The 25,611-nt window shown below is 44.1% G+C and overlaps 1 protein-coding gene across 2 annotated transcripts in view; it reads left to right on the top strand.

Annotated features, from left to right (window-relative positions):
- The window catches only part of LOC108441704 (signal-induced proliferation-associated 1-like protein 2), a 213,688-nt gene that overhangs the window by 164,215 nt on the left and 23,862 nt on the right, over positions 1-25,611 (top strand). For both annotated transcript variants that reach the window (XM_017721372.2, XM_017721373.2), the window contains exons 14-15: positions 2,201-2,613; positions 14,727-14,871. In XM_017721372.2, the coding sequence (XP_017576861.1) occupies positions 2,201-2,613; positions 14,727-14,871 (558 nt within the window). The remainder of the gene's footprint in view (positions 1-2,200; positions 2,614-14,726; positions 14,872-25,611) is intronic.

The raw sequence follows: 25,611 nt of genomic DNA, 5'->3' as shown, positions 1-25,611 counted from the left end.
ATGGGAGACAGGTCTGGACTGCAGGCAGGCCAGTCTAGTAGCTGCACTCTTTTACTACGAAGCCAGTGTGGAACACACTGTGTTGGAACGTGTTGGAACACGTGCAGTGTATGGCTTGGCACTGTCTTGCTGAAATAAGCAGGATGTCCCTGAAAAAGGCGTTGCTTGGATGGCAGCATATGTTGCTACAAAACCTGTATGTACCTTTCAGCATTAATGGTGCCTTCACAGATGTGCAAGTTACCCATGTCATGGGCACTAACACACCCCATACCATCAGAGATGCTGGCTTTTGAACTTTGCACTGATAACAATCCGGACAGTCCTTTTCCTTTTTGGCCCAGAGGACACGACGTCCATGATTTCCAAAAACAATTTGAAATGTGGACACTTTTCCACTTTGCGTCAGTCCATCTCAGGTGAGCTCGGGCCCAGAGAAGCCGGCTGTGTTTTTGGGTGTTATTGATATATGGCTTTCGCTTTGCATGGCAGAGTTTTAACTTCCACTTGTAGATGTAGCGACGAACTGTGTTCACTGACAGTGGTTTTTTGAAGTGTTCCTGAGCCTATCTGCTAATATCCGTTACAGGATGATGTCGGTTTTTAATGCAGTGCCGCCTGAGGAATCGAAGGCCACAGGCATTCAATCTTGGTTTTCTGCCTTGCCGCTTGCTTGCAGAGATTTCTCCAGATTCTCTGAATCTTTTGATCATATTATGGACTGTAGATGATGAAATCCCTAAATTCCATGCAATTGCACGTTGAGAAACGTTGTTCTTAAACTGTTGGACTATTTACTCACGCAGTTGTACACAAAGTGGTGAACCTCGCCCCGTCCTTGCTTGTGAATGACTGAGCCTTTCAGGGATCCTCCCTTTATACCCAATCATGACACTCACCTATTTCCAAATAACCTGTTCACCTGTGGAATGTTCCAAACAGGTGTTTTCTGGGCATTCCTCAACTTTCGCAGTCTTTTGCTGCCCCTGTCCCGACTTCTTTGGAATGTGTCAATCAATGTGTATCAAATAAAGTTTATTCGTTTGAACATTAAATATCTTGTCTTTGTAGTGTATTCAGTTGAATATAGGTTGAAACGGATTTGCAAATCATTGTATTCTGTTTTTATTTATGTTTAACACAACGTCCCAACTTCAGCGGAATTGGGGTTGTACAAGCAACCCACACATCTGTTGTATGAAAGCAAAGTCCAGCTCCCACCCTTCAGCTGAAGGGTGAAGTCACATTACAACTTCCCCCACAGGTGAGGCTAACGTACAGACTGAGGGGCCAGTTGTGACCATAACTAAAATGGTGACGGGCACAAAGCACAGTTAATTTACTGCAGTGTTAAATGCTGGACGCAGGGTTCAGGTTCCAAACAAACACAAACCAAAGCTAAGCTGACCACTCTTCATTGGCTTAACTGGACTTTTCGTTCCTTTTTTCACTTGAGTTTTCCAGCTCTGTCGCTGCTGCTCTTCCCTCTCTCTGTATCTTCTCTACACTCCGCCTCTGTCACTGCCCCCGCTTTCCGCTTCCACCAGAATCGAATGTGAGGCAGAGTAAAGTGGCTATGCTGCAGGATTGGTGGCGCCCAGGAGGCAGGGCTCAACACTCGCAGGCTTTCCTCAACAAACTCGCGCATCTCCTCTACCCACCATCCTCTGTGGCGTCATCCTTCCTTGGGGCCCCGCCTTCCTGCCAACTCTCGCGGTCATATTCAATGCCTAGGGAATGGACACAGGCAGCACAACTAAATCTAAAAATATATTTAACATAATACTTCATAAAAAGATATTGTTAATTTGTTCTAAGTAGAAGAACATAGTAAGTTTTTTGATAAATCTGTAAATAAAATCCTGAACAGTAGAGATTGTATATGGAGATACTTTGGGGGTCTTAGCTATATCGGTTTGTTAAACTAAACCCCCAATGTGGAGGCTGTACTTTAGCCTGGCTGCTCTCACTGTGAGCAATTTGTCTGCCTTAGTCCAGCCCCAAACCAGCTGAAGCTCTTCAATGTTTCCTCCCACCTTGGAGGTGTTTTTCTAGACTTTAACTCGTAAACTCTTACTCTCGACACTATTGCAGCATTGTAGGAGGACAGTAGATGTGTTTACTGATGTAAAATATAACCATGGATACATTTCAGCCAGAATTTTCCTTTAACCTGGATGTTTGTATGTGTGTCCATCAGGGTGGAGATAAGAACTCCAGCCACTCCAGCAGCAACACTCTGTCCAGCAGTGCCTCCAGCAGTAACAGCGATGAGAAGCACTTTGGATCTGGTGACCTGATGGACCCGGAGATGCTCGGCCTCACCTACATCAAAGGAGCCTCCACAGACAGTGGAATAGACACTGCGCCGTGCTGTGCCCCTCCTCCGCCTCCTGGCGTGGCCTCCGCCAGCATGGCCCGCATGGTGCTGCAGGGTCGGGGGGCAGTGGAGCAGGGACACTCCTGGACACCGGAGCATCCAGAGGATGGAGGAGCGGACGAGGAGCATGCCAAGCTGTACCTGCCCCAGAGCTACGCTGCGGCGCTGGTGGTCGGACATGCGGCAGCTGACAGCAGCGTCGGAGATCTGAGCGAGATCTCCTCACACTCCAGGTGAGGGAGCAAGACGGCAGCTTAGGCTGGAGTTTTTATAGAGTCAAGGGTACAAACTGTGACTGACTGAGTCGGTAGTGTCAGCTCACAGAGTTTTTTTGTCAGTGTTATTGATTAACCTGAAAACCAGTTCACGGTACATGACATAATCCATTGTGGCCAATGTGGTAGAACATACAGTCCTCTGTACCTGAAACAGAGCTGACTAGGGGTTCCACAGACAGTCAACCATACTGCTCAGCGATGATGACTGGTCGCTGATCACGTAATTGGGACAATAACAACATGGACGGCTTAGAGAAGACAACAGGAGAGAACTTGTAGAGAGCCATGATGTTATGTCTTCTGAGTTCTCCTAAGTGAGTCCAAAAATAATGGGTTAATAAGGAACATTTAAGTAAAATCATAGTTTATAAATACTTAAACATTTTTAATATGAACAAATACTGAGAATACTGAGTTCCCATTCGTGTTTGTGTTTGACAATCATTACCTGAACAAAGAGCAGCACAAAACATTTTATCATTATTATACATTATATATCCATTTATAGGAGTTTAAAATGACGGCAAGACGTTAATGACATTTGTGAGCATGAACAGCCAATGAGCTGCTCCGCTCGCCAACCAATCAGCACTCAGTATCAGTAATGTCAGCGTCTGTTTGCTGTAGAAAAAGGAAACATACAGGTGAATTTTCTTTGTTAAATCCTTATACTGTCTATAATTAAAGTTCTGTGAAAGTGATTAGAAACGATTTTAACTTTTAATTTTTAGCCATTTGGCTCCATACACTCCCATTCATTGAGGACTCACTGGCTGGCGCCCTCTGCTGTTTAGCAGTCCTGTTGCAGTTTTTGATAATGTTAATGGGCGAAATAGGAAGTGACCGTGTTTGGTTGTGATTGTGTTTCATCTTGTTTCTTGTTTGATTGTGTTTCATCGTGTTTCATTGTGATTGTGTTTGATTGTGTTTGTGATTGTGTTTGATCATGTTTCGTATTTGATTGTGTTTGATCGTGCTTGCTTGTTATTGTGTTTGATCATGTTTCGTATTTGATTGTGTTTGATCGTGCTTGCTTGTTATTGTGTTTGATCGTGTTTCATGTTTGTGTTTGATTGTTTTTCGTGTTTAATTGTGTTTCATCATGTGTGTGATTGTATTTGATCGTGTTTTCGTGCTTGATTGTTTCGTCATGTTTGATTGTGATTGTCTTTGATCGTGTTTCGTGTTTGATTGTGTTTCATCGTGTTTGATTGTGATTGAGTTTCATCGTGTTTCATGTTTGTGTTTGATTGTAATTGTGTTTGATTGTGTTTCCTGTTGGTGCTTCAATCATGTTTGTGATTGTTTCATCATGTTTGATTGTGTTTCGTCGTGTTTGATTGTGATTGTGTTTCGTCGTGTTTGATTGTGATTGTGTTTCGTCGTGTTTGATTGTGATTGTTTCAACGTGTTTGATTGTGATTGTGTTTCATCGTGTTTTATTGTGATTGAGTTTCATCGTGTTTCATGTTTGATTGTGTTTCGTCGTATTTGATTGCCATTGTGTTTTGTATTTCATCATGTTTGATTGTGATTGTGTTTGATCGTGTTTGTGATTGTTTGATCATGTTTTGTGTTTGTTTCAATTTGTTTGATTGTGATTGTGTTTCATTGTGTTTTGTGTTCGTGTTTTATGTTTGTGTTTCATTTTATTTGTGTTGATCGTGTTTGTGTTTCATTGTGTCTGTGATTGTGTTTGATCATGTTTTGTGTTTGTGTTTCATCGTGTTTGATTGTGATTGTGTTTCATCATGTTTGATTGTGATTGTGTTTCATCATGTTTGTGATTGTGTTTCATCATGTTTCGTGTTTGTGTTTTCATCATGTTAGATTGTGATTGTGTGTCATGTTTGTTTCATCGTGTTTGTGTTTCATCGTGTTTGATTGTGATTGAGGTACATCGTGTTTCGTGATTGTGTTTGATTGTCATTGTGTTTCATCGTGTTTCGTGTTTGATCGTGTTTGATCATGTTTGATTGTGATTGTGTTTGATTGTGTTTTGTGTTTGTGTTTCATCATGTTTGTGATTGAGTTTCATCATGTTTGATTGTGTTTCGTCGTGTTTGATTGTGATTGTTTCGTCGTGTTTGATTGTGATTGTGTTTCGTCGTGTTTGTGATTGTGTTTCGTCGTGTTTGATTGTGATTGTGTTTCGTCGTGTTTGATTGTCATTGTGTTTCATCGTGTTTGTGATTTTCATCGTGTTTTGTGTTTGAGTTTCATTGTGTTTGATTGTGATTGTATTTGATCGTGTTTGATTATGATTGTGTTTCATCGTGTTTGAGCATGTTTGATTGTGATTGTGTTTCATCGTGTTTGTGATTGTTTAATCATGTTTCATGTTTGATTGTGTTTCATCTTTGTGTTTATGATTGTGTTTGATCTTGTTTCGTGTTTGTGTTTTCATTGTGTTAGATTGTGATTTTCATCGTGTTTTGTGTTTGATCATGTTTGATTGTGATTATTTTTGATTGTGTTTGATCATGTTTGATTGTGATTGATTGTGTTTGTGATTGTTTGATCATGTTTAGTGTTTCATTGTGTTTGATTGTGATTGTGTTTCATTGTGTTTGATTGTGATTGAGTTTCACTGTGTTTTGTGTGTGATTGAGTTTCATCGTGTTTGATTGTGATTGTGTTTGATTGCGTTTGATCATGTTTGATTGTGATTGTTTCATCGTGTTTGGTTGTGATTGTGTTTCATTGTGTTAGATTGTGATTGTGTTTGATCGTGTTTGATTGTGATTGTTTCATTGTGTTTGTGATTAAGTTTCATCATGTTTTGTGTTTGTGTTTCATTGTGTTTGATCATGTTTGATTGTGATTGTGTTTCATCGCGTTTGATTGTGATTGTGTTTCATTGCGTTTGATCATGTTTGATTGTGATTGTGTTTGATCGTGTTTGATTGTGATTGTGTTTGATCGTGTTTTATTGTGTTTGATTGTGATTGTGTTTGATCATGTTTCATGTTTGTGTTTGGTCATGTTGATTGTGTTCGTGTTTGATTGTGTTTGGGTGTGTTTCATCGTGCTTTGTTTGATCATGTTTGATTGTGATTGTGTTTCATCGCGTTTGATCATGTTTGATTGTGATTGTGTTTCATCGCGTTTGATTGTGATTGTGTTTCATCGCGTTTGATCATGTTTGATTGTGTTCAACATGACCAAACACAAACATGAAACATGATCAAACACAATCACAATCAAACACAATAAAACACAATCAAACACAATCAAACACGATCGTTTGGTGTGATTGTGTTTCATCGCGTTTGATCATGTTTGATTGTGATTGTGTTTCATCGTGTTTGATTGTGATTGTGTTTCATCGTGTTTTATTGTGTTTGATTGTGATTATGTTTGATCATGTTTCATGTTTGTGTTTGGCCATGTTGATTGTGTTCGTGTTTCATCGTGCTTTGTTTGATCGGGTTTCATCGTGTTTAATCATGTTTGTGTTTCATTGTGTTCATCATGGTTCATTGTGTTCATCGTGTTTGATCATGTTTGATTGTATTTGATCGTGTTCATCATGTTTGATCGTGTTTGATTGTGTTCATTGTGTTCATCGTGTTTCATCATGTTTCATCGGGTTTTACCATGTTTGTGTGTGATCGTGATTGATTGTGTTTGATCGTGTTTTTTCGTGTTTCTTTGTGTTGGATTGTGATTGTGTTTGATCGTGTTTGATTGTGATTGTGTTTGATCGTGTGTATTTAGGCCGATGTCTGTGTTTTATTTAGATGAGTGACTCAGTCCAGTGATGCTGAAAGCACTTAAGCTCAGAACCCAGATCAGCAGACAGGTTTTCAGTGACATCTGAGCTGTTTGAGATGAGCTGAAGAGACAGGCAGGACATCCTGTTGCATCCTCAGTCTGCCTGACCAGGCCAGGCGTCACTGGGGGGGCATGTCCCTCTGTTTGTGTTACTGTGCACAGTGATCTTAAACCAGTGACCACAGTGTAGCTCAGGGGTGGAACACCACCAGGTGGGTTTGGGCCCCATTTGCCCTCTTTGGTCCTGATGTTCGGGACATCTGGGTAAATCTTCACTGACATCGTCGTCCTTTAAAAACCTTTTACCAGGATTTCAAAGCGTAGACACTCCTTTATCTGTCTGTAATTACCAGCTCTGCACCAGAGAACTACACCTGTAGAAAAAGATGGTTCTTCAGGAGTTCTTTAGCCAGTGGATCTGTGTAGAACCGTGAACACTTAAAAAAACATTTTAAAGCTTAAATGGTTCTTTACATGGTGAAATGGTTCTTCAGGTTGATGGAGAATGTGTGTGATTCTACATAGAAGCTTTTTGAAAATGGCTCTATATCGCGCCAAAAGGGTTCTTCTGTTGTATTGACATCATGTATTGACAAGCTTGACATCATAACAAAAGTAGAACCCTTTTTGGTGCCAACACATTCTCCATCAATCTGAGGAACCATTTCACCATGAAGAAAACCATGTAATCATGAAATGGTTCCATATAGAACTCATAGTAGCAAATAGAATCATTGTCTTTACTAAAGAAACCTTGAAGAACCGCAATTTGTAAGTGTAATGAACTAATGAAGACCAAAAAAAGTGAAATGTGCCAAGGCTTAACGTTTAGTCCGAATATAAATGATCTAAAAAGTGTAGCGCTCATTAATAGAAGCCAGCAGAGCTGCTATGAATGCTGGGAAGCTCTGCCCCCAGAGCCGCAGTATTAAGCTCTCCTGACCGAGTCTGATCTTCCTGCTGAGGCTCTGTTAGCCTGCAGGGTTGTGATTTGGGTTCACAGCTTTGCAGAAGGAGAAGAAGAGACTGAGCAGTGATCAGAAATTACTGAGAGATTTGGGTTGACGAGCTGCTGCTGTAGGCAGTTCACATCTGTCAGGAAGCCTTGGTTTAATCTAATGGAAGCCCATTCCCGCTAGGTAAATGAGGAAAATCATCTGTTGTTGTTTTTTCCCTCCTCCTCTTTCTGACAAAGGTATGTCAAAATATTAATTTAGTGCCTCAAATTAATGACTGTTTTTTTCAAAATACTGATTTAGTATCTCAAAATGACTTATTTTCTTGAAATATTGACTTGCTATGTTAATTCAGATATTAAGTCATCATTTTATGACAGCATTTCAGACAATGACTGTCTTAATATTTAAAATATTTGCTTAGTTTTTCAAAATATCAGAATAGATTAGATCAGATTAAATCAAATTAGATCAGATCAGATTAGATTGGATTAGATCAGATTACGTTTGATTCAATTTTCTCAATGTGCCGAGTTACAGACACAGAGCCAATGAAATGTAGTTGGCATCTAACCAGAAGTGTAGAATACAGTGTTATTTACAGATAAAGTGCAAGAGGTGACCGTGGGAAGCGATGCTGTGGTTACTGTATGTACCTTATTATATCAAAATAATGTCTTAACATCTTGTAAGAAGAATTTATTATTCTGAAATAATTTCTTTCTTGAAATTTAATAATGTATCTATTTTAAAATAATATCTCAAAATAAGTCGTGACTTCAAGATGTCAAAGTCAAAAGTTATTTAGACATACGAAGTTAATATTTCAAGAAAATGCGTCACTATTTCCAGATACTAAGTCAATATTTTGGCCGACCGTTTTGCCGAAACAGTGAAGGAGAGTCTCTGATTCCTCCCTCCTCTATGTGTGAGACCGGGCTTCTGTAGAATCTGCCCTCCGAGCCCAAATGGGGCATTTCACCCTGTGAAGTTCAGAAACAGCGCTGAATACATTGTAATATATCTTCATATTCGGGTCTGATGTAGTGCTGTTCTCCATTCTGGACTGGTCAGTGGTTCTCTGCAGTCCGCCAGTCCGCTGGACCGCGGCTCCAAATGCAGTTCCTCTCCAGAGTGGTCCAGACCCAGAGCTAATATGGCCACCTGCTGCAGGGGAGCAGAGGACCGACCTGACCCAGAGCGGCCCCCAAACCTGCCCGAGTGTGGGTAAGTGCAGGACCAAAGGGTTAACAGCTCCCTCCCCTCACCCCAAGAGGAGAGATTAGCTGACTTAACGCAGCAGTGTGACGTCACATGTACCAGTAGATACACTTTGACTCCTTTACAACCTCATAGTTCAGAGGATTTGGCAGCACTTGGAGGAAAAACCTTTGTACAGTAAAACTCATCAGCTTTGGAAGGACCCAGAGCTCCTAATATGGGCTTATCTGGACTCTTTAAAAAGAAGGTTCTTTAAGGGTTCTCAGTGAAAAGCATGTTTCTTTTCAAAACCTTCACTTCTGTACACCTTTAAAAAGACGTGTTTTAAAGGTTCTTTAGAAAAGGTATTGTTTCTTGCATCTGTATAGAACATTTTTGAAAAGGCTGCACGTCAGGTGTGACGAGCCATGTTGGATTGTGAGGTTGGGTTGGCGAGGCTTTCTCGACATCCTAAACTCTTAGTCCTGTACATGGTTCTGTATAGAACCTTTTGGAAAAGGAAAGTGTTCTTCCATTGTTATATCAACCTTGTTACAGTTGAAGAACCCATTTGAATAGAATCCTTTTCAAAAAGATCATATACAGAGAACCATTTCATCATGCAAAGAACCCTTTAATCATGAGAAGGGATCTTTGTGTTGATGGTTCTATGCAGAAACATTTTCTTTACTAATGAACCCTAGAAGAACCATCTTTTTAAGAGTGCAGTAGGAAATCTGAGTTTTGGGCTCGTTCCAGTTCAAACGTCCTGCTGGGAACACTCAAATGGAACGCAGCAAGAGAACCAGCTGTGGATGAAAGGGCTCTTAATTCAGAGTCTCCTTTGGTTCTCCTCCCGATTAAAAGAACACCGGCTCAGTAACAGCAGAGCTGCTGCACTCTCAGCCGGTCGAACAGCTGCAGAAATCAGCTCTGTAACACGCCACACAATGACCGTCACTTCCTGTTATTGATGAGCTCTGTTAGCCTCGGGCCCAGTGACCCGTCCTCCACTGGCCGGCCCAGAGGACAGTCAGAGGTTCTCTCGTCTCTGTACAGGTTTACTGTGGACAGACTATATAAGCTCAGACTGATCTCACAACGTTCTTAATTTCCTCAACAATAAGGAAACCACAGTATTTCAAAGTATTAATAATAATAATAAGAAGAACAAGAAGAATATGACAGATTCTTTGTATGTTTGCAAACCATCTTCTAACTATCTCTATATCTTACAATCTTAAAAAAGATGGTTCTTCAAGGGTTCTTTAGTAACACTCAGATAACGCTTTTCATTCTTAAATGGTTGTCTGCATGGTGAAATGGCTCTTCAGACTGATGGAGAATGTGTTGTAGATGTTTCTGTATAGCAACAAAAAGGGTTCTTCTACTGTTACAATGTGAAGCTTGTTACAATAGAAGAACCCTTTTTGGTGCCTGTATAGAACTTTTTAAAAAGGTTCTATATAGAAAAATCTACAAAAAATATTTTTTAGTATTCATTACTCAAGAATGTCGTTCTATATAGAATAAAGAACTTGAAGAACCATCTTTTTTTATGAGGGTTGGATTTTTCTAGGTGGGGCCATATCAGGGCCACGGTTTGTGTTCAGGGGCATAACTGGCTATGATTTCTATATTTGTGTTATTATTCACATCAAACAGATGTGACTGTTATCTGTATCTGTTATCACAAGATATTTAACTTATCTCAATATAACTTTGTCTTGAGATCACGAGATATTTAACTTATCTTAAGATTACAGCTTTATCTTTATCACAAAATAGTTAACTCATTATTTCAAGATTACAACTTTTATTGTCCTGAGATCACAAGATTATTAACTTATCTCAAGATAACTTTACCACAGACTTAAGTAGTTTTCTCACATGCTCACACTGAGAGAACCAAATGAAATCAGAGTTAGAGTTTACAGCACCGAATAACCTCATTACTGATCTCAGATCCAGCCTCTTCATCAGATTTACTAATCAGATTCATACATCTTAATCTGATCTAAGAAATCAGAGTGTGTGTTTACACAACCGTGTAATAATCAGGTCACTGCAAGAACCTGATATTGATCGGATTGTTTTGATTCCGGCATCTCATAGTTTCCTAATGGGATCTAAAGGTGTTCTAGCATTCTCTAATGATAAGCCTTTTCCCATTAGACAGCAAAACCATCCGGTTCCTGTCTTAGTGGTTCTGATGGTCTTTTTCAGGAGAGCAGATAGAGATATTGAGAGCAGGGAGGAGGGAGCGCTCCTGATTAAGGCTCTGGTGTCCGGCTGCTCTGTGATCCAGTGTGTGGTGCCGGTTAAGCGCTGTGTGATTGATTGTGGGCTCTGAATTGTTTCTCCAGTGTTATGAAAAAAGCCCGTAATGCAGTTACACACCTCCATTGTTTTGCCTCTTATGTATCATGTTATGTAACTGTGCCTCCAGACAGGCAACCCAATATCATTCACAGTTATTGTGCTCCCCTAATGAAGCACCATCTACCCCCCAACCCCTGTTTGTTTTTTCTTTACACTGTATAAATCTAACTCTATCAAAGCTGCTGATTGATTAACTTTTGCTTGCTTTTTTCTGCTTTTCTTTGGCTTCAGAGGAGTTGATAGTTTGTTATCTTTGCTTCTCAAGACTCTGTCCGAGAGGTCCAGGTACACTTTAACCCCCTGCCAGCACCAAACCCCCCAACCCCCCACCCCCTTCCTGGGCACTATTGTGTTTTCCTCTCTTTCCCATGATGACCTCTGCCCCTGTTCTCTGAGCTGTTGTTGTGTGCTGTGATTCAGCTCTGACTCAGTGAGCGTGACTTTTCACTGAAGTCGGGATCCACACCTCGCCTCCCTGCCGGCACTGTTTCCATGCCTGCCGTTTGCCAGCTCTGGACTTTGCCCTCAGTTCTCTCTCTCTCTCTCTCTCTCCGTGCATTCTCAAACACTCTCTCACCCACATGCGCACGTATACCAGCCAAGGTCAGGGGGTCAGCGTGTGTGCAATGGTGCCAGACAAGGAGAGACGTGCTAATGCTAAATGGAGCCCACGGCCATGGAGTGAATTTCAGCACCACCCCTCTGTAGCACACACAGTCAGGACTCATAATGTGCTGTTGTGCTCTGAGAATGTAGGGCTGTCCCTCAGATCCTTACTGTGTGTGATATACACCCAGAGATGGCGACTTGCGTCAGTCACACACTCAGTTCGGATGTTGACTGACACAACTTGATTCACACCTCAAACTTGGCTTGGATTTGCAGCCCAGAGTCTCAACTCAGATTACCACACCTCAGAGACTCGAGACTGAAGACTCGACTCAACTCACCTTGGACGTGCATCTCAGAGACTCAAGCCTCAACTTAGACTTGCACCTCAGACGTTTAAAACTCGACTTGCACCTCAGACACTCAAAACTCGACTCAGACTTACGACTCAAGACTAGACTCAGACTCTCACCTCTGACACTCAAACCTCGACTCGCACTTCAGAGACTTGACTCAGACTCACACCTCAGAGTTGTGGTCCAGAGACAAGGTTTTGTTTTATGTAATAACAGCTAGGAAGAAAGCCAACTAGTCAAACTGGCCACCTCAAGCTTTGACTTTAATAGCTGCGTAAGCTGAACAGAAAGATTCATGATTTAGATATTGGTATTGTCCGTTGCTGATACCAATGCTGTGTTGAAGTGCTCATATCCAGGCCAGTACTGATACAGTACCATATCGGTGACGCTGTTTGTAATAAACACAGTAACTGCCCAATTAAGCCAGTGAAAATCAGGAGTTCGTCAGGGCCATTGCTGAGGCTTTCACAGTAGACTGCACTGTACAGTGGGGTTTGGGTGCAGGCTGGGGTTCCATCCTGGCTCTGAGTTTTCAGTGTGTGTTAGTGCTTGAGCCCTCACAGCGTTCTAACACCCTGCCAACAGCACTCAGTGACACTCCACTCGCACACTCCTCCACGACTGCTCACTTAAAGTGGGGCTGCAGTTACAGCAGGGTCAGCGCTCTGGAATCTCACCCTCACTGCTGCTCGTGGTGCTGTCAAGCCTGCTCTCAGAGAGCTGCACTCGTCTGCACAGTGAACATTAGTGTTTTGTAGTTTTCCATTATTTAGTATTGAAGAGAGAAATCAAATCGTGGGGCTGGTTCAAGACGTCACAACACTATGCTGGTTTATGTTTGATGGACCAAGCAAAATCAGAGATAGGAAAATGTAAATTGGATAGAAAAATCATGCTTATGCATGCATAAAATTGTACAGAATGCAATGAGGCTGCCGTTGCATTTAATAAATCTGACTAATTTTTCAATCTTTTTTTTTGTTTTGTTTTGTAAGTTTTTGGGTCCAGGATATTCATACACTCTGTCAAAGTGTCAAGTGATACCAAACATTGGCATGGTAAATATTCTTAATTTGGTATAAAAAGGCAAAATCAAGAGTATTCAGAAACAGCCAAAGTAGTCCCAGACTAATAAGTGATAAGTCTACTGTCATGTATTGCAGTTTCCGGTCTTAGTCCTGTGCTCATAATAACTACAGGCGTTTAGAGTGAGGAAAACACAAAAGCTCACTTTGATGTTTTCTTCATGTGAATCAGCAATAGTGTGTTACCAGAAAACAGTACATAATCGGCCACACGGCAGGTTTTAAGGACTTTAGAATCATCAGGGGTTGATTCAGTAGTTGGTAATTGATAAGATAGATGGTTATAATTTACTGCACTGGTAAAGTTGCTTCTGCAGCCTATTCGTTGTTCTGTTGCATGGTATTAAAAAGGCTCACTGCCATGTGACCAGTCAGCTGTAAATTGGCATCGTACCCTTGAGACAACAAAAACTCAGCAGAGAGAAAGAAAAATCCATTAGATTAGTCTGTCATTTCAGAACACTGGGTTGAGCTGTCCGTCAGGCCCGAGAGACGTCAACAGATGGATGAGCCAGTTCTAGCACATTTCAGTGCGTTTCACTTAAAACCAGAGAGAGGGACTTTCAGAGAATAAAGAGAGAATAAGGAGGCAATAAAGAGAATAAGGAGAGAAAGCATAAGGAGAAAATAAAGAGGGAATAAACGGAATAAAGAGAGAATAAGGAGGGAATAAAGGGAATAAGGAGAGAATAAAGAAGGAAATGAGAGAATAAGGAGGGAATTAACATTTACGGCATTTGGCTGACGCTCTTATCCAGAGCGACTTAAAGTTTGATCATTTCACACAGGTAGGCGAAGGTGGTGTTAGGAGTCTTGCCCAAGGACTCTTATTGGTGTAATGTAGGGTGTTTTACCCAGGTGGGGATTGAACCCCAGTCTACAGCGTAGAAGGCAGAGGTGTTACCCACTACACTAACCAACTGTCGTGGGTTAGTGGGTTAAGAGGGAATAAAGAGGGAATACACCGTTTTCCCACTCTGGGTTGAATAGTACAGCAGATTGTTTTATATTGTAATTGTACAGTAAACTGCTAGAAAGAGTGCGCACTTGATGACATCATGTTGGATTGTTATTCTCTTGTACCGTAGCTGGCATCATATTTCTAATATCGCTTCCAACATAAACGTTGTATTTAACATTATTGGCGTTATTAGTCGCTGGAGAATCAGCTCTGAAGATGTTGTTAGACCCTACCATATTAAAACCACACAGCCTGCTCTGACCCCTGATGTGGCTAGTTCTGTGTACCTAGTTGGTTTGGCTCCATTTCCGTTAGTTTTTCTCTGAAATGGTTTGGATCGTGTCTTTTTAAGCCTCCTGGCCTAATGCAGCTCCTTCCACTGTTAAAAAATAATGCGACTGTTCCGCTTCAACAAGTCTTCATGGTGTCCTCTTAAATGCCCCAGAGCTGCTCTTCTCTCCTCTTACCCTGGTGTGAGGGCAGCCCAGGTGACACACAAACCCCTCCACCCCCACCCCCCACCACATGACTTAGCACGGCTGCACCTGTGTTTTTCCCTCCACTCTCCGTCCTCTTCCCTTCTCGGAGTGCTGATAGCTGGTGACAGTGTTTTGTAAACACAGTGCTGATCTCTGACCCTGAGCCACAGCTTCCTCACACCCAGTGAGTGGCTCAGTTGGTACCCTTTGATTTGTGTCCCCCTGATTAAACCATTATTTCACCTCTTTGTCCCATTCAGGCAGCTGTACCTGGTGGAGGCAGCGTGCGGGCTGCAGGAAGTTGAGAGGGACGGAGATGGGAAGCTCCAAGTATCCATGTCGAAGGAGGAGTACCTGAAGATGATGCTGCCAGACAGTCCACCCGGAGAGGAAGGCCGCAGGAAGGTAAGCTGCAGTATCTGGTCGTGCGGTTCCACTGTTCCACTGTGCATTTTAGCGTAAGCAGGAAGATTTCAGTGTGGTCTGGGCCTGAGTGAGATCTAAACATTATTTGCATTATATTTTCTATCTAAAAGTCATAATTATCGATTGTCACCCCAGTCCACCCAGTACACATGGTCCGCCGCAGCTTTAACCTACTTCGTATTCTATTTTTAGTGTATATGCGTTGTTTGAAAATTAACAGTTTTAATGAACATTTTTAATAAAGTTACATGTTAAATAATATCATATAAAGTAACTCAATGTCTTTTATTCAAATTAATTGTCATTACTGAAAATGTGCATTCATGAGCGCCTGGTGTGAGTTTATGACTACTTGTGTGCTAATAGTGCTCCCTGCTGGAGAAAATTCACATTGAAAGTGTTTTTCAGAGATCAGACAAATCTTTAATATTTAAAAAAAAAAAGGTGTTATGTATTTATAGCTGAGTCTGGAATTCAGCTATTGCATATAAAACAGTAAGTGCACATAGTATTTTATATTATTTATGACTTATCTGATGCTGTTTCCTGGCCATAGACGGGCATCAGAGGAACTTTCTCTCCAGGTTAGAGCTAACTGCTCTCCAGTTATACCCAGTCACATTGGAAACAAAGCAGAAAACATATTTAACAGAAAATTGCACAGAAAATCATCAGCTCACTCTCCTCTCAGCTGTGCTCAGTCAGTGAGCCTCTCTCTCCCTTCATTCCAGCTTCCATTCTTTTTAGAAGCTTCACTTTCAGCTCCTCAAAGAATCTGCAGACATGTTTCCAAAGCTCAGTCTTAGAAGCTGGCTGATGATTTTCTGAAGTAATCAAACCCATTCAGTGGTGTTGAGGTCTGGGGTGGTCAGTCCATTGTTCAGCTTCTTTGTTTGATGTGTCCATCTCCTTTTCTCAGTGAGGTTCTTCTTGATCAGCTACATGTCTTTTTAGACCCACAGAGTGGTCTTCTCACAGTGGAAGGATGGACAGAAACACCTGTTGATGTTTTCAGATCTGAAGCAGCTTGATTTCCTCCTCTGTCTCAAAGATCAAAGCTTTAATTGCTGTTTATCTGATGGGGCAGTTTTGGGGTCGATCAGCTATTCCAGGTAGTTGTTAGGAATCACGTTTTCTCTAAAGCCTTTAATCAGTTTTGGAAACTCCTGTTTTTTTTCACTTGTTTTTGTTTGACTTTTCTTTTCCTTGTGCAAGTGGATTATCTTATATCTGATCTCTTCAGAAACATCTCCTGACTTTGACCCAGTGTTCTAGAGGTGCACAGTGAGAAACCAACTTTGTCATCCATGTTTAATAAACCGTGGTTTCCATTTCAGTGCATGGCATATACATCAGCTAGTTTCTTTAGCACGTGCGCCATGGATTATTTTTATTATGGACTGATTTCATCTACCATATACACCTAAATTTGCAGTGCTTTCCAAGTCAGAATTGTTCACAAAAGGGATACATGCAGTGTACTGTGAGGCAAAATAGTCCCCAAAGAAAACTTATTATTCCAGATTCCATCATCAACATTCCATATAAGCTCAGGAGACTCGTGTAGGTTCTCTGGTGGTTCTGGATGGTAAATAAAATGGCTATATCTGTGTTGTAGACATGGCGACGCCTGGTTCCTATCACCACCACTGTTAAGACATCTGAACCATTTGACCCCAAACCATTTTGAATCTCTGTTTATGTCTCAGTTCTGAGTTGTATCTCTTTTAAGCCTGTTTTTTGTAATACGCATTAAAGGTCTGTGTGGTTTAGTGCTGCCAGCTTTGACAGGCTCCTTTGTGTTTTTGGGGTATAAAACAAACCGTGGTCACTATCCTAACTGCCACGTTAAAGCCAGTGTCTAAACAGTGGGGTCACGTATATCCTGATCTGGCTCTGTGAGCAGCCACTGATAACCACAGTGTAAACTCATCAAGCAGACATCACTCTGCGCTCTCAAAACACCAGTTTTCCTACACAGCCTGGGACACAGTGGAAATATTTTCCTTAGTCTGATTTATTTGCAGATTCTGAATGTGCTTACCCTGCTTGTCATTGGTCAGGCTCAGAGAAAGCACATATGTTTGATGTCCATCTTGCTCCTGGAGGCTATTAATTGCATTCTGACTTCCTCCCGTGTTGCTCTGCTGCCCAGGGTCCAGCAGGAAGGACATACAATGGCCTATTTTTAGACTCATTCTTCACCCTCCAGTGGAAAGAGCTTGTAGAGCCCTAAAGGAGGAGAGATAACTGAGGCTCAGTGCTGTTACACACAGTCCTAGTTAAGAGATTTCCCCTCTGTGTGACATTAAAGGAGTTTTCTTGCAGTGTTCAGCCTCTTCTCACACTGCTTCATCTGTGTCACACCATCAGTAATCATGGACAGTCGTTTTGATGCCTTTCCCAAAACTTGGAAAAGGAAGTGACGCAACCGCACTCAAAACTCATAAATATTATCCATTTTATCATTGCAGACCTGATTGCATGAAATGTTTTGAGTGTTTAGTGTTGGTGCTATAAAAGTTGCAGGTGGTGCAGCACATATTAAATATAAGCATTGGACTAAAAATGGACATAAAATGCTTAAAAATATATTAAATATAAAAAGTGTAGCAAAGTGTGGAAAAAAAACAAGCAAAATATAAAGGTTTTGTGTTTAAATGTTTAGATACAGCAAATTAATTTTCTCCACAATAATTCTGATTCCCCACAAGGGGGTGCTATAGTGTTTTTCTGCTTCTTTGAGTGCAAGGAGACCCACACCAGAAGGAATGAGCATATGGCACTAATGAAGGACTTTTTCTGCAGGCAAACTTTTAAAAATCATTTCTGGCTTTAAACGGGAGCTGATATGCTTTTCCAGTTCTTCTCTTTCCTTTAGTGTGTTGTAGATATTTGTGCATGTAAAGGTTCTGCAAAGTCTCAGAGCTCAGTGTTCCATCCAGAGGGACACACTCAGTACCACAGGACCCACTTTTCTTAGCTGCCTGAAACGCCTCATTGGAATTCCAGCCCTATAGTGAGATCTTCACACTGCATCGAGCAGTACACGCTCTGTCCTGACTTTGTTCTGTTTTAAAACAGCAGGTTATGACAAGGTACGAATATGTATTTTCCCCTTAGAAAACAAGACCCTGTTCACACATGGTCAATACTTGAGTATTAGGATTATATCAGGATGAAACCATATAAAATCCAAGTGTAAGCGTAGTCAAGACACATTTAAACAAATACAGATCTGATCACTCAGACCACTTCAGGAGGTGGACTGAGACGCATTTGATCCACATTATTATAGCAGCTTAAACACATCCATCTCTCCAAGACACTCTCAACACCCAAAACCCCTCCCAGTACAACCATAACCCCTCCCAGTACAACCCAAACTCCTCCCAGTACAACTGAAACCCCTCTCAGTACAGCAAAAAACCCTCCTAGCACAGCCAAAATGTATCCACATGCCATGAGTCACTGGTCTCATGACCTGTGTCTTTGAGCAAGATAATCATGGGTGACTTTCATGGTTAGCAGCGTAAACACATCAGTCTCTCCAAGACACATTCAGCACCCAATATTCCTCCCAGTACTCCAACCAAAACCCCTCCTAACTGCACTGCCATTGAGCATAAAGCTCTGTACAAGCATATCACTGGGGTCCAGCTCCCAAACCTCCAGGATTTATACACCAGCCACTGTCTGATGAAAGCCAGGAGGATTCTAAAAGACTCCACCCACCCAAGCCACTGTCTATTCTCAAAGCTGGCGAGTGGGAGGAGGTACAGAAGCATAAAGTCCAGAACTAGCCAATTCCGAGACGGTTTCTACCCCCAGGCCATCAGGCTGCTAAACAGCCAGTATTGCTGGGGTCTATTGGGCTGTCACTGCCCCTCTGAGTCATCATTATGATGATCTCCATTGACAATCCACACCTCATCCACACCAACAGACTCACTCTAATCCTCTGCACCTTCAATCTAGCAAATCTGTATTTACACATATAGACTGATATCTTGTACATTTTCTATTAATATTCTGTACAATCTGGAAGAGTTTTATATTAGTATCCTATCCCTGAGTACCTGCATCTCATTTATTATAAGATAAGATAAGGCTTTATTGTCATTCACATCACATGTGGTACATGAGGTGGAACGAAACATTGTACTCACGGTCCAGTCAACTCCCAAGTAACATAAACAATAAATAGAAGGTGCAAATAAAGGGGTGGACAAATAACAGCAGCATGGACCGCAGCAGTATGAGTATGAGGTAGGAGGTGTACATCTAAATGCTGGTAATGTATAAAGTGACGTATGGATGATATAGTGGAGGCACTGACTAATTGGAATTTAAGAGTCTTACAGCTTCAGGTTCAAGCTTCAAGCTATTCCTCAGTCTGGTTGTTTTGCACTTAATGCTCCGCAGCCTCCTACCTGAGGGGAGCGGAACAAAAAGTGTGTGTGCTGGATGGGTGGTGTCCTTCATGATGCCAGTGGCCCTTTTCCTGCATCTGGAGGTGTAAGATGTGCATGGTGGTGGGAAGGCTGACTCCAACAGTCCTCTGTGCTGCCTTCACCACCCTCTGCAGAGCTTTCCTCTCTGCCACAGAGCAGCTTCTGTGCCACAGGGTAATTCTGGAGCACAGAACGCTCTCCTCCACACATCTGTAGAATGAGGTGAGGACTGAGCTCCAGCACGCCTCAGCCTTCTGAGGTCATAGGCACTCGTAGGCGCTGATGTGCCTTCCTGATCAGGCTGGAAGTGTTATTACTCCAGGTAAGATTGTTACGTAGGTGTACGCCCAAGTACCTATATCTGGAGACCACTTCCACTGCAGATCCGCTGACATGTAGGGGAAGGGGAGGGATGGTGTTGCCCCTTCTGAAATCCACAATCATCTCCTTTGTCTTCTTCACGTTGATGTAGAGATTGTTCTCACTGCACCAACTCTCCCGGTGTTCCACCTCCTGCCTATAGCCAGACTCATCACTATTTGTGATGCATCCAACCACTACCATATCGTCCGCAAACTTTATAATATGACAGCCTGGATGGACGGCTGAGTAGTCATATGCGAGCAGTGTAAACAGGAGGGGGCTCAGCACACAGCCCTGAGGGGAGCCGGTGCTGAGGATGATGGTGGGGGAGGAGATGTTGTGGATCCTCACAGACTGTGGCCTGTTAGTCAGGAAGTCCAGGACCCAATTGCAGAGAGAGATGCTCAGTCCAAGTTTGTGGAGTTTGTAAGCCAGGGTCTGGGGGATCATGGTGTTAAAGGCAGACGTGAAATCCACAAAGAGCATACGGATGTAAGAGTCCTTACTCTCCAGGTGGGTGAGGGCAGCGTGGACCACAGAGGAGATGGCATCCTCTGTGGATCGCTTTCTCCGGTATGCATACTGATGTGGATTCCCAGTGACATCGATGTTGGCTTTGATGTGGGTCATAACCAGTCTTTCAAAGCATTTTGTGACTATCGGGGTGAGGGCTACTGGCCGATAGTCATTCAGTTCTGTCACTGTGGAGTTCTTCGGGACTGGGATGATGGTGGCGGTCTTCAGGCAGGTGGGGACAACTTCCTGGATTAAAGAGGAGTTGAAGATATCTGTCAGCACCTCGGAGAGTTGGTCTGCACAGCACTTCAGCACCCGTCCCGGAATGTTATCTGGGCCAGCAGCTTTACGGGGGTTATTCTTCTTTAGGATCCTCCTCACTTCAGTTTGGGTCATGCTGAGGGGCTGTTCTCTGGGTGCTGGAGTGAGTCTGGTGCTGGGGGGTGTATTTGGGTTCTCAAAGCGGGCATAGAACTTATTGAGAGCATCAGGCAGTGAGGGGTACCTAGTACATTGTGCATCTCTGGTGTTGTAGTCTGTGATGCACTTAAGAGTGTGGGTCTGGAGCATCTCAGCAGTGGATGGTAGGCAGGGACCAGCATGATGGAGATGTGGTCCGAGAGGCCAAGGTGGGGGCGGGGCATGGCTCTGTATGCGTCACGTATGTTTGTATACACGCGGTCCAGTGTGTTATTTCCCCGTGTTGGTATGGTGACATGCTGATAAAACTTCGGCAGAGTGTTTGTCAGGTCTATGTGGTTAAAATCCCCAGCCACCACACAAAATGACTCCGGGTGCTTGTTCTGAAGTGAGCTGATGTGATCATGTAGCTCCTTCAGCACGTCATTAGCTTTAGCACCAGGCGGGATGTAGACCGTAACGACGAACACCACCGTGAGCTGACGAATTAAATAATGAGGCCGACGCTTCACAGTCAGATATTCTATTGCCTCGGAGCAGTGGCTGTTAACCATAACACAGTTTGTGCACCAAACTTTGTTTACATACACGCATAAGCTGCCCCTGCGGGCTTTCCCTGATCTGGAAGGCATCTCCGGCATGCTGTTGTTTAGCCATGTTTCCGTGAGACAGAGTACAGAACAGTTCCTCATCTCCTCAGAAACACTCATCCTCAGTCGTACAAGGTCCAACTTGTTGTCCAGGGAGCGGACATTGGCCAGGATCAGTGACGGAATCGGCGGTCTGTTAGCATTAACTTTTAGCCTCGCTAGCACGCCGCCCCTCTTGCCCCTCTTCTGACCGCGTGCACCGCTTTCTCTTGACCTTTGTCCTCTGCCCTCTGCTCCGCCATTCCGGGGTCCATAGTAGCTGCAGTCTACCTAGCGTAGCTCTGAGGTTGTGGTCCAAAGTTGCAGTTTCTACAGCCAAACCGTCCTTTATTATGAAGAGTTCGGTTCGGCGCACAAGGCGCGTCAGGTTAAAACTAAAAACAGGGGTCTCTCCAGGAGCGTGAGAAGCCGCTGCACTACTGTGTGCCGCCATCTTGGTTGTACCTTCCTGTACCTCCTTGGTTGTATCTCCCCCAGACTAACTGCACATGTGAACAGCAGCACATTTCATAGTTTTATTTCATAACATATTACTGTACAACTGTCTAAAAGACAGGAGGCTGAGCTGGAGGTGGCAGAGATGAAGATGCTGAGATTTTCGTTGGGAGTGACAAGGATGGACAAGATTAGAAATGAGCAGATCAGAGGGACAGTGAAGGTGGAGCAGTTTGGAGATAAAGCCAGAGAGGCCAGGTTGAGATGGTTTGGATATGTGTTGAGGAGGAATAGTGGTTATATTGGGCAAAGAATGTTGGAGCTACCGGGTAGAAGGAGAAGAGGTAGACCTCAGAGAAGGTTTATGGATGTAGTGAAGGTGGACATGGAGATGGTTGGTGTAAAAGTAGAGGAGGCAGTAGATAGGGCGGAGGATAGGAAGATGGAGGCAGATGATCCGCTGTGGCGACCCCTAAAGGGAGCAGCCGAAAGAAGAAGAAGATTACCGTACAACTGTACATTGGAATAGTGCAATACTAGTGTATATGGTGTATATGTGTATATTCAGTGTCTGTGTGTGTGTATGTACGTATATGTGTGTGTGTGTGTGTGTGTGTGTGTGTGTGTGTGTGTGTGTATATATACATATATATATATATATATATATATATATATATATATATATATATATATATATATATATATATATATATGTATGTCCATCCATCCATCCATCCATCATCTTCCGCTTCTCCGGGGTTCGGGTCGCGGGGGCAGCATCCTGAGCAATGAAGCCCAGACCTCCCTTTCCCCAGCCACTTCCACTAGCTCCCTGGGAGGGATTCCGAGGCGCTCCCAGGCCAGCTGGGCGATATAGTCACGCCAGCGTGTCCTGGGTCTTCCCCGGGGTCTCCTCCCCGGTGGACTTGCCTGTGACACCTCCCAAGGGAGGCGTCCAGGAGGCATCCTAACAAGATGCCCGAACCACCTCAACTGGCTCCTCTCGACGTGAAGAAGCAGCGGCTCTACTCCGAGTCCCTCCCGGATGACCGAACTTCTCACCCTATCTCTAAGGGAGAGTCCAGCCACCCTGCGGAGGAAACTCATTTCAGCCGCTTGTATTCGCGATCTCGTTATTTCGGTCATTACCCAAAGCTCATGACCATAGGTGAGGGTGGGAACATAGATCGACCAGTAAATCGAGAGCCTTGCCTTATGGCTCAGCTCTTTCTTTACCACAACAGACCGGTAAAGAGCCCGCATCACTGCTGACCCAGCACCAATCCGCCTGTCAATCTCCCGCTCCCTTGTACCATCACTCGTGAACAAGACCCCGAGATACTTAAACTCCTCCACTTGAGGCAAGAGCTCATCCCCGACCCAGAGAGGGCTCTCCACCCTTTCCCGCGTGAGAACCATGGCCTCGGATTTGGAGGTACTGATCCTCATCCCGGCCGCTTCACACTCGGCTGCAAACCGATCCAGTGAAAGCTGAAGTTCACGGCCTGATGTCCCCAATAGGACCACATCATCTGCAAACAGCAGCGATGTGACCCTGAGGTCACCAAACCGGACACCCTCCATCCCCTGACTGCGCCTAGAAATTCTATCCATAAAAATTATGAATAGAATCGGTGACAAAGGGCAGCCCTGACGGAGTCCAACTCTCACTGGGAAAAAGTCTGACTTACTGCCGGCCATGCGAACCAAGCTCCTGCTTTGTTTGTACAGGGCCTGAATGGCTCGTAGCAAAGAGCCATGTACCCCGTACTCCCGAAGCACCTCCCACAGAATACCCCGGGGAACACAGTCGAATGCCTTCTCCAAATCCACAAAGCACATGTGGACTGGTTGGGCAAACTCCCATGAACCCTCCAGAATCCTGGAGAGGGTGAAGAGTTGGTCCAGTGTTCCACGACCAGGGCGGAACCCGCACTGTTCCTCCTGGATCCGAGGTTCGACTATAAGCCGGACTCTCTTCTCCAGTACCCTTGCATAGACCTTACCAGAGAGGCTGAGGAGTGTGATTCCCCTGTAGTTGGAACACACCCTCCGGTCCCCCTTTTTAAAAAGAGGCACCACCACCCCAGTCTGCCAATCAAGTGGCACCACCCCCGATGTCCACGCAATGTTGAAAAGGCGTGTCAGCCAAGACAGCCCCACAACATCCAGAGCCTTGAGGAACTCGGGACGGATCTCATCCACCCCTGCAGCCCTGCCGCCAAGGAGCTTTTTAACTACCTTAGCGACTTCGGCCTCAGTAATGGACAAGCCTATTCCCGTGTCCCCAGACTCTGCCTCCTCACTGGAGAACGTGTTGGTGGGATTGAGAATGTCCTCAAAGTATTCCTTCCACCGCCCAATGACGTCTTCAGTCGAAGTCAGCAGCACACCATCTCCACTATATACAGTGCTAGTGGCACACTGCTTTCCCCTTCTGAGTCGCCTGACGGTTTGCCAGAATCTTTTCGGAGCCGACTTAAAGTCACTTTCCAAGGCCTCACCGAACTCTTCCCACACCCGGGTTTTTGCCTTGGCAACGACTGAAGCCGCAGATCGCTTGGCCTGTCGATACCTGCCAGCTGCCTCTGGTGTCCTACAGGCCAACCATGTCCGGTAGGACTCCTTCTTCAGCTTGACGGCATCTCTCACCTGGGGTGTCCACCACCGGGTTCGAGGATTACCGCCCCGACAGGCACCAACTACCTTGATACCACAGCTACAGTCAGCCGCTTCAACAATGGAGGAGCGGAACATGGCCCATTCTGAGTCAATGTCCCCCACCTCCCCCGATATCTGGTCAAAGTTCTGACGGAGGTGTGAGTTGAAGATCAATCTGACAGGTTCTTCTGCCAGACGTTCCCAGCAAACCCTCACTATACGTTTGGGCTTGCCTGGTCTGACTGGCATCTTCCCCCACCACCTGATCCAACTCACCACCAGGTGGTGATCAGTTGACAGCTCAGCTCCTCTCTTTACCCGAGTGTCCAGTACACATGGCCGCAAGTCCGCTGACACGACTACAAAGTCAATCATTGAACTGCGGCCTAGGGTGTCCTGGTGCAATGTGCACTTATGGACATCCTTGTGTTCAAACATGGTGTTCGTTATGGACAAACTGTGGTTTGCACAGAAGTCCAAAAACTGAACACCACTCGGGTTCAGATCAGAGAGGCCATTCCTCCCAATCACACCCCTCCAGGTCTTACTGTCGTTGCCCACGTGAGCGTTGAAGTCCCCCAGTAGGACAATCGAGTCTCCAGGAGGAGCACTTTCAAGCACCCCTTCCAAGGACTCTATGAAGGCTGGGTATTCTGAACTGCTGTTCGGTGCATAAGCACAGACAACAGTCAGGACCCGTTCCCCAACCCGAAGGCGTAGGGAAGCTACCCTCTCGTCCACCGGGGAAAACCCCAACATACAGGCGCCGAGTCGAGGGGCTATGAGAAAGCCCACACCTGCCCGCCGCCTCTCACCATGGGCAACTCCAGAAAAGAAAAAAGTCCAGCCCCTCTCAAGGAGATTGGACCCAGAGCCCAAGCTGTGTGTTGAGGTGAGCCCGACTATATCTAGCCGGTATCTTCCCCGCCAGTGAGGTAACGTTCCAAGTTCCAAAAGCCAGTTTCAGCAACCGAGGATCAGAACGCCAAGGCCCACGCCTTCGGACACTGCCCGATCCACAATGCACCGCACCCCTACTACTGGGGGGACTCATGTAGCTCCTTCGGGCTCCTTCGGGCTATATTCTTTGTATTTAAATTCTATAAGGGGGCTACACACCTAAGATTTTCACTCACTTTCCAGCACCTGTATAAATGTGATGTGACAATAACCCTGATTTGATTTGATACTAGTTCCACCAAAACCCCTACCAGTACAGC

Source organism: Pygocentrus nattereri, chromosome 5 (genome assembly GCF_015220715.1).
Source record: "Pygocentrus nattereri isolate fPygNat1 chromosome 5, fPygNat1.pri, whole genome shotgun sequence".
Lineage (NCBI taxonomy): Eukaryota > Metazoa > Chordata > Actinopteri > Characiformes > Serrasalmidae > Pygocentrus > Pygocentrus nattereri.
Note: the sequence above shows the minus strand (reverse complement) of the source record. Positions and strands in the feature narration are given on the sequence as shown.